Source organism: Monodon monoceros, unplaced genomic scaffold (genome assembly GCF_005190385.1).
Source record: "Monodon monoceros isolate NGI ecotype Baffin Bay Population unplaced genomic scaffold, NGI_Narwhal_1 Super_Scaffold_18, whole genome shotgun sequence".
NCBI classification, from domain to species: Eukaryota; Metazoa; Chordata; class Mammalia; order Artiodactyla; family Monodontidae; genus Monodon; species Monodon monoceros.
Genome location: NW_021703774.1, coordinates 21,340,460 through 21,354,294, shown reverse-complemented (window position 1 = coordinate 21,354,294; position 13,835 = coordinate 21,340,460). Strand labels below are relative to the sequence as shown.

The following is a 13,835-nucleotide window of genomic DNA, read 5'->3' as shown; positions in this document are numbered from 1 at the left end:
TTTGTGATCTGTTGAAACTTAAATACCATTATACTACCCAAAGGCAAGTGTAACAGCTATCAAATGGGCCAAGGCAACATCCTAACATGTTTTAGCTAGTTAAGATTTAAGACTTAAAACAAACTGTAGTGCTTTATCTCCTACTGTTATGCCACATTCATGCATTAACAAGTGCAACTCATTAACCTTATGGGCAGATGACTACAAGTGTATACTGTAGAAATTTGGATTTTGAAACAGAAAATCTATCTTTTAATAGTGAGTGCTTATTATGGAAGCCAAATACTCATGTTAACTGAGACTGTAGATACATTTAGGGTGTCCAGATGTAGTTTAAAAAGAGACCCAGGGAACTTTAAATAATTCATTAACAACTATTAAAAAGATCATCTGAGGTTATATCCCTTTGTAAGCCTGTAAACATGTACTCTGTTACTTAAAAGTCTTCCTATTGCCAGGAAAGCAGACTATTAAAGGCCATGAGTATTCCAATAGGCCTCCTCCGAAGTTGTGACAATATGGCTAAATCCTATGATTAAACAAATGAGACCTGCTGAGAAAATGAGTTCCAGACAGGGACTTTTATGGATGACCTTGGCTGACAAATGTTTTTTGGAAATTGTTTATTTTAAAATTACTTCCCAACAAACCATGAAAACACTTGGATGTTATTTTATGGTTTTTCATTGAAAACATACTACATTGTAAATGGAGTTTCAAAGTTAGACAAAGAATTGATCAAAATCTAAGGACAATATTATGTAAGGACAATGTTAAAAACTGATAAGAAAACGTTTCATTTGGTGAGGTTAATCTCAAGGATGCATAACCAAGTCATGTTGGACAGATAAAAAAAGGTAGTGACCTTGTGCTTTTATTCAACTAAGGTACTTACCAAAACCTTAGGTTTTATACAGGTGTTAAACTCCCACCTGGAAAGGGATAGTATTCTATACTACACCTAAGTTTACCTTAAATAACTGAAGCCCAAGGCAACAGTTGTTTAAAAGAACTTAACAGGCAAATAATGACTACATAATTTAGTACATTAAAATAAAACTAGGACAGTAATAGTTGACTGTTTCAAAAATAAACAAGTGGGGAAAATAACCACTGTACACAATTTGGAGGTTGTTAAAGTGACCACTTAGAAGGTTGAACAGTGCAAGACATGCTTTTCCAGTTACAAGCTCAAAACAGGAGTGCAAACGAAATTAAAGCTTTTGTTTAAAGTTGCAGGATAAGGAAAGCTTGAAATTAATATTAAAAAGCTTCCCTCAGGTCATTCCCCAGAAATGAAACGATCAAAATGCTTTTTCATAGTATAATTTTCTTCAGTGAACTTTCTTTCAGTGGCAAAACTGCATCCAACAGGTTGGGTTTCCTACTCACACCACTGGTCATGACCACATTTGATCAATGAGCACACACAGCGGTGAGTAAGGAAGAGTACTAGTTGCCAGAAGTCTGACATCAATGTAAAGAATTTGGGGTTCTGCCTCAGCCAGTGTACCTGAACCCTGCAGAGAACAGATAAAGCAATGGGCTCTAATACTCTCTTATTCTTGTAAAACTGGAGGACAAATGGACATACAAATACCACCCCGCCCCCAGAGGCAAGCTGTTGTGGTGGAAGATGTTAAGCGCTTAAATGAACTAAGACGCTGCTCTAAAAAGTGGAGAAGTGTAGAGGCTCAAGATCAATACCAGTGCAAGAGCTTTGTAAGTGAGTTGACTAGGCAGTGCATGCATCCATCCATGCAAATGTAGGACATGGCCCCAAAAGAGAACCGAAAACATGTATATAACAACTGGGTAAGTCCCTTGCCAGTAGTTTATAAAAATATATAGTCAATACTGTAGAGGCCCCTTCTACAGCCAATACTATGGAAGTCCGTTTTAGTTACCCATTACTTCAATACCAAAAAGCATTTACTACTTTTCAGACATTCCAGACAAAGGTCACTTATAACAAAAAGTCAATTTTTTTTTTAAAAAACAAGATACTGTCCATTTAAAAAGTAGGTCTTTTCTTTCAAGTGAACAGGACATTTTATGTATTAAACTTAACTTCTAGTCTGTCAAGACTGGTTTAAGATCCTTATGTAATGTGCATATATGCAGAAACAGATAAACTTGCTTTAAACATTATCTGCACAGAAATAAAGTTAACTTCTCAAAACATGATAGGATAGGTCTGGTTAGTACAAATCTATTGCAAAATAAAAGGATTCTGCGCATCAGTTCAACGAGGAGAAGCGGGAAAAGACTGTCCCAACCATGAGAGTTCAAGTTTACGCTGTGTTCTGAAAGCCTAGAGCTAAGGGACACCATGTTGCTCACAGTGTCCTGATATGCAGAACTGCTCAAGCTACGAAGTCAGGGCTTCCTCTGGAGCTAGAAGCACATTCTGGTTTACTTTCTATTCCGGAGACGTTTAGATTTCCTAAGAGAGTCTATGGCTTCTGCGGCCTTTTTGCGTTTCCGAGGAGACTCTTCATTCTGCCCAGACCCTGAGGAGTCTCCTACTGCACTTTCCATTACTTCTCGCAGTTTGCGTTCCAGCTCTGCCAACCGTGCGTTCTGTTCACCTATGATCTGGGTCTGCTCTAGCAGTTTCTGGTCCTGGTCTTGAAGCTGTTTCTGCTGTTCTTGCACTTTGGTGCGAAGCTCAGAAATTTCACGCCTGAGAACAGTCACCCCAGCACCATTTGTCTTAACCTGCTGCTGGAGTTTGGTAACCTCTTGTCTTGAAGGGTTTTGCTTAGAGAAGAGTTGCATTGTTGTCAGGGCTGCAGAAGGTCCTGGAACTGTGGAGAAATAGTTTAAAATGGTCAATCACTTAAAATGCCTCACTACCAGTAATACCTCATTAATTAAACTTACTCAAAAATAGAAATATCCTTTATAAAATCACTTCTGATAATTTCTTCTTTGCAATCTACTTGATCTAATGGATTAATCAGACACCTTGTCTTAACTATAAATGAGTTTGAATTCTGATTCTCATGTTCATGTGGCAATATGTGGAATGCAAGCAAATGGAGATGGGCATTTAATGGCATAAACTTGGATTTAAAATATTATAAAGCATTTTTAGGACCTAGTAAGAAAGTATAAATAGTAAAAGTAGAGTAGAATTATTTCACACAAGCAAACATAAAACATCTGAGTTAGAAGTACAGACCTATCATGTTCGCAAATCCTCTCTGCACTTAGTTATATGCGAAGGCTTCAACATTAGCCAAACAACAGGGACACCATCAAAAAGTGGGTTACATCACATGTGATGATCAGGAAGAACTTCTGACATGGTGTAGGAAGGCTTTGGAATTATTCTGTTTTAGTAATAATAGAATGTAACATGGGCACAAAAATCACCATTTTAAACTAATAACCTACTTTTTAAAAACCCTATCTCCTGAAGCTTTTCTAAAAGGACCAGATGGATCCATCCACACCCTAAAACCCATCTTGCTAATTTTCTCCTTATACATTTAAATACTCAGAATATTTTCCTTAGCTGATGCATTCTTCCTTCTCTCTCTGCTTCCCTTTAGCCAACTAACAAGGCTCAGATCAATTCTCACCTCTTGTGAAGTCTCAATCAGACCAGCCAACAATGATTTTATCTTCCTTAAGATTCTCTCTGCTACTCATTTGACATTTAAATGGACACTCCTTTAAACTATTTCTCTTGCCTACGATAATTTGAGTCTGGATATGTCTTACCTTCTGAAATAAGAAGATTCTTGAGAGAAGACACCATGTATTATACTTCATTTTAGTCCCCACAGGACACAGTACAGTGCTGTGCGCATAACAGGTACTCAGTAAATAACAGATGTGTTAATGCTGAGATGCTGTAAGCTTTATTATTAAATTACAGACAGCCACTCAGTTACCCCACCGAGTACTCCAGGGAGCTAACTGATCTGAACAAAATATTTTTCTAAAAATTTGTTCCCAGATTTAAAATAGTTGCAAGAGTTGAAGATATTGAACAATTCATTCTTTCAGTAGATAAGGACACAAATCTCTAGGATCCGACAATGTTCAAAACAGCCTTATGCACCCTGTCTTCTAAAGTAGCAGCCAGATACTCCAGGGGCTGAAATAATTAACTGGTTATTTCCATGAAGAATTTTTTGGGTTTTGTCTGGTATATTTGATTCTGTTACAGGATAACGAATACTAACTAGTCAGAAACATCAAAAACCATTCACATATACATAGCTTTTCACTCAGCAATTTGCTCTGATAAATTTAAGCCAAGTTAAAAGTTGTGGATATGTACAAAGATTTAGCCGCAAGATTGTTCTTCAGAGTGTAGTTCAAATACTGAAAATCTGGAAACAAATGTGCCTAACAGCAGCGGATCAGCTACATAAATTATGGTCTGTAGCCCAATCTGTCATTAAAAATTATGTTGCAGATACAGTTACAGACCCAGAAAAGTTCAAGATACACAGTTAAGTGGTGGCGGGAAAATGCAAGTTACAAATCTATGTACATTATAATAATATGAACATTATTATAAACTGAACGTATTATAAACAAAAGATACCTGGAGGAGAGCCCATGAGTCTTCCAGATACATCTGATCCTGGTAATTTCCTCTTTAGAATTGGAACAATCTTTTCATCAAAGTATTCCATTGCCATGGAGGAAATATCCCTTAACTCTTGAAGTACTTCATGAGCTCGCTGAGGGGCTCTGGTAGAATTGACATATCTCAACACACGATAAATCTCATCAATCACCTAAAATAATGAGCTCTCATTAGCACTTGAGATTTATTTTTTTTTAAAGAAAACAGCTAAACAGGGAGCAAAGTGACTGCTTGTTTTGCAATTCCTATAAAGACCTACAGGTGACTTAACTGATATACTGACCACTGATAACATTACCATCTGTAACACATGGCTTTGGGCTTGTTATAATACTTTATACATTTCATATTTATATTTATTTAAGCATCTTTTCTGTACTGTACTGGTGCTACGGAATCAGGATGATTAAAATACAGCTCCTGCCCTGAAGGAAATCAGTGTAACTGGGGAGAGGGATGTGTAAAGAAGTGACGTAAAGAGGGATATACAAATTGCAAAAGAAACTAGAAGACTAAACTAAGAGATTAGATCTTGTATGCAAGTAGGGGTCGGGGTGGGGGAATTACCCAAACCCATATTCTACTAATCCTCTGAACCTACTTCACTCTAGTCTGAATCTGTTTCCCAAAGCCCCAGGGACTCAGCCTGATTTCCTTCTCTCTTTCACACCGCCACTATTTGCTCTATCCTTGAAGTTTTGTTTCTCTTAGACTTGCTGTGGATTGGAATGAAGTCTCCTCACAGCCCACTTTCTTGTTATCGCCAAAGGGTAGCAAGAGATCCTTTTTCATTTTAATAATAATTGCAATGGGGAAACACAAGGCATACATACATGGAGAAGAAAGCTGACAATCCTGATTCCTAATTCTCTTGCTGGAATGGTAACTGAACCTTCCTTGGGCATTCTGCCCTCAGCTTTAATCCCTGTGAGGTCAGCCTTACTTTCTCCTATGGCTTCAGCGTAGACCTGAAGATAATAATGTACATCTCTGAAGATCTCCAGTCTGGATGATATCTGTTCCAATGGGTCTTCACCTCACAAGACTCGTGGGTTAATCAGCCAAACCATTCTGTCACCAAAGTATCTCAAACCACCTTGAATCCCACTCATTTCCACTGCTGCATTTACCTAGCCAGTACCCAACTACGGAACAATCTTATTTATAACTGGCCTTTTCTTCTCCTTTATTCAGACTGCTGAGTACTGCTAGAGAAACATAAAATCTTGCAGAATAGTACCAGGACAAATTACAGTCCTTAACACGTTCTAGACTCTCAGGGCAATGAGATGATCCTTGTCAGTCTAGCATCATGTGTGCTAAATAAATGTCAGCAAAATTAAACTGTTAGGATGTGTCTTTATCATAAATCAGAGAAGACTTCACAGCAGAGGCCATGTCAGTGGGCCTGGAGAGATGACTAGGAATTGGCTTGGCCTAAGGTGGTGTATATGTAGGCAAATGTAATAAGATAGGAGATATGCTAGTTTTGAATTACATGGGCCATGCAGGTGATACTAGACAGGCAGGCATATCTGGAGATACAGGTTAGGAGATCAGGAGAGAAACTCCAAATGATGAAGAGGCCTCAGTAGCCAATGGCATAACAGGGACTGACATTGCTAAGGGAGAAGATAAAGAATAGGACAGTCAAAGGCAGAATCCTGAGGCACTAGCGGTTAAGTGATACAATTATTTTTGGCATTACTACTAGATTATGAACTCATTCCAGAAGAAAATAACATTTTTTTTCAATAAAAACTTACTGACTACCATGTTAGGAACTATTAACGTATATTCAAAAAAAAAAAGAAATGAAGAAAACAGTACTTTCTCTTGGGCTTACAATTTAATTATGCGAACAGATCCTAACCTGTAAGCATTTACTGGTCAGGAGAGGCTTCTTTGACATATTTAAGGTAAAACTGAATGATGATGAGGAACTGGAAGATCTGGGAAGAAAAGCATTTAAGCAGGAATAACAATGGCAATGGCTTCAAGGTCTGAGACAGTTTGGCTTGTTTAAGTTCAAGGGTTAGAAACATGCAAACTATATCTGTATCTCCAAACAGTAAAAATTTATGGAAGCTAGCATAAGCTCAATGCTTTGAAAAAAAAACAACCTAATATTTATATATGATTACAAAATTGTTAATTACAAAATATATAAGCTAAAGTAGTAATAGAGTATTTTTTTCAAGGTCCTTCATATTGACGGAGAGTCTATGTACTAGTGCTAGGATATTAACTGACCCACAGTAGCTCTGTGTTCATCGGCGTTTACACGTGTGTTATAAATCACTACTGCGACGCTCCAGTATCATTTTATGCTGGCCTCAACGCCCGTATACTCCAGCTCCAGGTACAAAGTAACCATGAGCTCTTCGAACTACATCAAACCCTCTCTCTCTTTTTTGCTCAGGGTTTTTGCACATTATGATCTCTTTTCTGGAATGTTCTCCCTGCATATCTCCCCTACCTTCTCTAGCCCCAAATTTCTTACTCATCCTTTGAGGTCTCAGTAACACTTTCTCAGAGTAAGCAGTCTTTTCTGAACCCTCTTTCAGTTTAAATCATGTTAACATCTTCATCAAATCCTTTATTTTACCTTCAGAATACACATTACAAGTTTTAAGTACTACATTTTTCTGTAAATGTCTGTCTTCCTATAATATAGTAAGCTCAATTAAAGAGACCATGCCTAGTTTCACTGTCAGATCCCCACAGTCTAGCAGTGTCTGGCACAGAGCAGATACTCAATAAACGTCTGTTAAATGAGTGATAAAGACGGTCAAATATCATAAATTGCTTAATATTGACACATCTAAATAAAACTGTTTAGGGGCAAGCCACAGGGGTAAAGTCAATACAAGAATATGATTTTTAGAGGCTGGATTTTGAATATAAAGGTCACAGTTAACAGAATTTTTATTGAGAGGAATTTTTTTAAAATACATAATATTTGAAAGAGTATTTATCCACAGCTTTATTAATGGGTCTATTTATATTATGTTTATGTACATAAATACTGGTAGACAGAAGAATATTTACAGTATATTTGAACTAGACTAGAAATGACTGTTATAATGATTCAAGCATGAATAAAACATACATATTATCCAATGCAAGATGACTTAGTGAAAGACCCATACACACGAAAGGCTAGCTCAAACTGAGTAAATTCAATGTACAAGAAAAGTGCTGTGTGAAAAAGAAAGTAGAGAGAAATAAGATCTGTTTGAGAGAACTGAGCAGGCCTAATGAAGGACCTGGCCATGAGAAATAAGCAGAATTTCAATGGGGAAGAGAAGTCTGGGCATGACTAAAGGAGGAGTGGACTGAGGAGATGGATGATGTGGATGGACAGGTGACAGCATAGGAAATCAACATGTATGTAGTGCTACTACGTACCATGCCTTTATTCTAGGTTTTTAAAAGAAATTTATTATGCAGTGAATCCTCTTCCGTGACCTGATTCTTCAGAATTAACTTCATATCAAACTATCCCATAGGGATTACTAATACTAAATCACATCTGTAAACCAATTTGTGAAATAATCTTATCTTTACTGTATTCAGCCTTCTAAATATAGTGTGAAAGCAAGGTATCTCTTTCCATTTGTTCAAGTCTTCCATTAGGAAACAATGTTTTCAAAGCTTACTATATAGAGGTTATTTAGTTAAATGGACTCATCCATGTTTTCAATAAAATTAAAAATATTTTCTGGGGCTTCCCTGGTGGCGCAGTGGTTGAGGGTCCACCTGCTAATGCAGGGGACGTGGGTTCGTGCCCCAGTCCGGGAGGATCCCACATGCCGCGGAGCGGCTGGGCCCGTGAGCCATGGCCGCTGAGCCTGCACGTCCGGAGCCTGTGCTCCACAACGGGAGAGGCCCCAGCAGTGAGAGGCCCCAGCAGTGAGAGGTCCGCGTACTGCAAAAAAAAAAAAAAAAAAAATTTCTTTCCTCTGTCCAAAAGTTATAAGCAAAGGACAACATGAGGGGAAAAAGGACACAGCATGTTAGAACCAAACTGCTTCTAGCATTCAGAGTCATCAGTGGCTACAATGGCTTTAGAGGCACATATTAAGAAAGCATAGTATTTACCTGATTTTTAAAACATATCAATTTCTGAGTAGGTTTAATCACTTTCTGAAAATTACTTTAGCAACAAGAATGTAATGTGTGAGTCTTGTGTCCAGCGTAAAGATCACAGGTTTTAGGCACGTCACCTAAACTCTTTAATGGCTCTTTGTACACCTTTCAAATAATATGCCACATGCCGAATCCTACCCAAGTTTGAGATAATAAAATAATAGTTACGAAAATATTTTTAAGTTTTAAAAAAGTATGGTAAGAAACCAAATGTGAACAGCTATATTTCTAACACACGCAGTTTACTATATCATGCTTATGTTTAAATTGGCACAGTAATAAATGACATACTATGAATATCATTTAAGTATTTCTACTACTGTAGATGAGAAAATTTCTATCTTGTTTAATCTACTGTTTAGCAAACAAAGCTCCTATTAAAATACTGAACCTCATATGTTCTCATTTTCTGTCTTTTTGTTCCACTTGAGATTTCCTTAATTTTCCTTTCTGCCCCTTTTACTTAAAATTGTTTCTTCCATATTTGTAAATATTTCTTTATATGGCATGTGTTTGACTATTTATTTTCTTATTTCTCTTAGACTATTAGTCACAGTTTCTTTAAGTTTCATATCCTTGTATTGCTTTCTCAAAGGTGTATTTTTCCCCATTTGTTTCATTCTGTGTTTCATATTAGTCTGGCAATTCTCTACTCCTTGCTTATACTTAAGAATGGAGCACACAAAAAGCTGATCAGAACTCCTAGTTAGCCAAGATGGTGGGAAAGGTGGGGTATAGGGGGATAAGAGCAGGGACCTAAAAAAAAAAAAAAATCAATGAGAATAGATTGATTCTTCTTTTTTCATTTTAAAGGTTTGTGGACTGTATATATTTACTTGGGGACCAGCATAGTGAAAGGAGGAAATGCTTCCAAGTAATAGATATTTTTAAGAATGTCTTCACATTAAAACCAATTTTAAGAGAAACAAAAATACAATATTCTGGAAACATTAGGTAAACTCAAATTGAAGGATATTTATTCCTCAAAATAACTGACCTATGACCTTCAAAAATGTGAAGCTCAAGAAACACAAAGAGTAGGGAATTATTTCACATTAAAGAGGATTAACAAGTCCATGTGTAATCCTAGACTGAATTCTGGACTCAGAAATAAGAATAGTTAGGGGGACTTCCGTGGTGGTGCAGTGGTTGGGAATCTGCCTGCCAATGCAGGGGACACAGGTTTGATCCCTGGTCCGGGAAGATCCCACATGCCACGGAGCAACTAAGCCCGTGTGCCACAACTACTGAGCCTGTGCTCTAGAGCCCATGAGCCACAACTACTGAGCTCACGAGCCACAACTACTGAGTCTGCGTGCTGCAGCTACTGAAGCCCGCGTGCCTAGAGCCTGTGCTCCGCAACAAGAGAAGCCACCGCAACGAGAAGCCTGCCCACCGCAACCAAGAGTAGCTCCCGCTCGCCACAACTAGAGAAAGCCCACGCACACCAACGAAGACCCAACGCAGCCAAAAGAAAAAAAAAAAGAATAGCTAGGAAAACTATTATTGGGATAAGAAATGAAATTTAAATACAGATCACTGATTAGTTAAGTGTATTGGATCAATGTTAAATTTCCTGAGTTTGATATCTGTACTATGGTTAAGTAACAAAATGTCCTAGTTTTTAGGGAATACATTGAAATATTTAAGAATATAGGGTCACAGTAGCTCCAACTCATCTTCAAATGGTTCAGAAAAAAATAAAATATGTATATAGAGAGAATAAAAGCAAATGAGACAAAAGGTAAATAATTGCTGACCTGGATAAAAGATACATAGGAATTCCTTGTAATATTTTTGCAATTTTTGTGTAAATGTGAAAATGCATCAAAACAAAAAGTTACCCCCCAAAAAAGGAATAAAGAAAGTGACCACCACCAGTTATTCTTCATCAAAAACGTTAAAAACAAACCAATAATACATAATATGTAGATTTTATGTTTGTTCAGGGAAATCTAGCTTCATGATCTTACATAATCATTTACACTATAAAAACACTGACTTTTGTGTTTCAATAAGCACGAAAGGGTTACTGGGGCTGTTAGTAATGGTGAAGAGAAGAAATTATTCATGTCTTTTCTCATTATTATATCTCCCAGAATGGTCAGCTGGCCTCTGCTCACATGCGTTTTTCAGTATGTGTGAACTGCTGATATTGACCAAGAGCTTACTATAAAAAGTTTGACTTCTATATGTCAGACAGAAAATTTGAGAAATGTATACAGGAATAAGCTAAGAATCTAAACTCTAGTTCTGAGAAAAGATGAATGCAACATCAATGTAGTGGTCAGAGTCTGCAACTATGGCCCTAATTGACCTGTGCCTATTTTTGTAAATAGGGTTTTTACTGGAACACAAGCACACACCCATTCATTTACCACATGTTGTAGAATCACGGCTGTTTCTCAGAGTTGAGTATTCATGACACAGACCATGTGGTTCACAAAGCCAAAAATATTTATTATCTGGCCTTTTACAGAAAAAGTTTGCTGATCCCTGCCATAGCCATAGTGGCAAACTCCCAGCTAATCTTTAGATAGATTTTCTTTTAATGCCCTTGCTATTAGTATGCTTTCCTTGTCAAGAGACTCCATTTTAAACCCCTCCAGTGAATAAGCCTTAGGTTTTCACTGAGTAGAAGGGTAATGATCTAGCTTGTTTAGAGCTGGAGAAGGGACCTATAGGTTTAAATCATTCTTAAATATAGATTCTCAACCAACCTTCCTGTTTTAGCCCCATTTTCAGAAATGCTTGGAGCTTTCGACCTAGAATTTTCTAGAGGTTCAGTTGTGCATACTGGGTTGCCTCCCAGCTTCCCCCACTCCCAGTTTAGGAATTAACTTTCTCAGTTCTGCTAAGTCAGTTACCATTTATTCATCTACTCTCCAGCTTCCAAAATTCTGTTGCTACTGTCTACTTTCTGACCTCATTTTCACGGGTCTTTATCTTTTTTCCTTTTAAAAATTAGATCATTTACTCCACTCCACTGACTAGAGTTCTGGGAGAAATTAAGAGGTAAACATATACTTAATCTTCTATCTTCATCCTGCCATTTAATTTTATGAACAAACTCAACTGTTCTTTCAGAGAATAATTAAAAGAAAAAAATTTTCCCAACTGTTAAAGGTCCAAAATTCTGTTACATATCAGGCAGTCTAATTTAAACTAATGTGCATATTACCCAGATTCACTTAAGTAACTTGTGAAAAGTAATTTATGAGATGAAATCCCTACTGGAGACCTGAATTTTAACAAAATGGATATATTCTATACAAAACCACGAAAAGAGTTCTCTTACAAAGTATAAGAGCACCTGAACTTTTAAGTATAACCCGGGAGCAAGATCCTGGGAAAACCAAGAACAAACTACCACAAAAATCACACACCAAATCAAGATTATATGCTAAACTGAAAGAAAATTATTTTATAGAATGTCTTCACTTAAGGATGAGAAAATTAATGCCACATCCTTATGTTCTGAAGACAGAATGTGAAAGTTTAAGGATGAGAAATTCAAAAAGGAACAATCATAAAACAACCCAAATACTGCAAACTGTGTAAGTCAGCAGTTTAGATTTAGTCTAAGCTAAAAAGTACCAGCTACATAAAAATAAAAAGTAATAATCTGAGTATACAGTGTTGTTTTAGGCAAGGTATAAGCTATATAGATGGCACTTGTAAGAAAGAGAAGAAGCCAAGGTGATAATAAAAACAAAAATTATTTGTTTTCGGGGGGTTGTTTTTCCAGTCAAGTTCAGATTTGTAGGAGAAAAATAAATCAGGATAAGATCTTTGGAAGAAATGGGTACTATGAAGGAAAAATGGAAGACTTTTCCACTGCAGGCAAGGTAAAGGTCTCAGTTAAGGAGCTGTCCAGAGCAAATGCCCAGGGTGATACACATCAGCTTGAAAGCTGAAGACATTCTCCACTGCTACCACCACCTCAGTTGGTACTAGAATTAAAAGCAAAGACAAGTGGTTTCCAAAAAACCAGCAGGACTCAACTAGATTCAACTTCATTTGTATAGATAGTAAATATCATTCTAATCACATGATCCTGATAAATTAGAACAAAAGATGGGCAACTTCTGCAAAGGTCAGGTACTAAAGTATCTTTGGCTTTGCAGGCCATATGGACTTCGCTGCAAACTACTCAACTCTCGTTAACAACTGACTGAATTGTCTCTAAGGTTATGAAGCTTGGAGATGTGTCTTAACTATTCATAACCTTATGATATGCAATAAAAACTACAAGGCTACAGGAGACAACCTATTCTAGTTCAGTGAACATCCCAGGAACACCTAAGAGTTAAGGCCTATGAATCAGACCTGGATAAAATCTGGCATAAGAATCAGAATCTAAAGTTTCTAACCGGTCCCTTTTATTTATTTATTTTTTTTGTTATTTTTTGTTTGTTTGTTTTTGGTTTTGCGGTACGCGGGCCTCTCCCGTTGCGGAGCACAGGCTCCAGACGCGCAGGCTCAGTGGCCATGGCTCACGGGCCCAGCCGCTCCGCGGCACGTGGGATCTTCCCGGACCGGGGCACGAACCCGTGTCCCCTGCATCGGCAGGTGGACTCTCAACCACTGCGCCACCAGGGAATCCCTCCTGTTTCTTATTTAAAGTATACTTTCGTATAGCGCACTTCCCTCATATTAGCTACCAATGCTTCTGCACGGTACTATAAAAGAGTGACCGGGGCCTTCCCTGGTGGCGCAGTGGTTGAGAGTCCACCTGCCGATGCAGGGGACACGGGTTCGTGCCCCGGTCCGGGAAGATCCCACGTGCCACGGAGCGGCTGGGCCCGTGAGCCATGGCCACTGAGCCTGCGCGTCTGGAGCCTGTGCTCCGCAACGGGAGAGGCCCGCGTACCGCAAAACCAAAAACAAACAAACAAAAGAAACAGGACTCCTCTGGCTCCCAACGTACGTCACAGAAAGTTGAAAATGGAGAAAGTACATTAAAAATATTGCCAGTGTTAATTATCTATGGAAATAACAAAAAGAGAACATTCAAATTTTACTAGTTATTAATTAGTTCCAACCATGTTAAGGGAACCTTTTGCCAGTA

The 13,835-nt window shown here is 37.8% G+C and overlaps 1 protein-coding gene across 2 annotated transcripts in view; it reads right to left on the bottom strand.

Annotated features, from left to right (window-relative positions):
* Positions 1–608: 608 nt before the first annotated feature.
* FBXO28 (F-box protein 28) overlaps positions 609–13,835 on the bottom strand; it is a 28,563-nt gene continuing 15,336 nt past the window's right edge. Inside the window, exons 4-5 of one of the 2 annotated variants that reach the window (XM_029229307.1) lie at positions 4,568–4,763; positions 609–2,810 (exon numbers count right to left, since the gene is read on the bottom strand). In XM_029229307.1, the coding sequence (XP_029085140.1) occupies positions 2,416–2,810; positions 4,568–4,763 (591 nt within the window). In that variant the 3' untranslated portion in view covers positions 609–2,415. Of the gene's footprint in view, positions 2,811–4,567; positions 8,544–13,835 lie in introns of those variants that run through there. The other variant, XM_029229308.1, reaches the window with a different exon arrangement.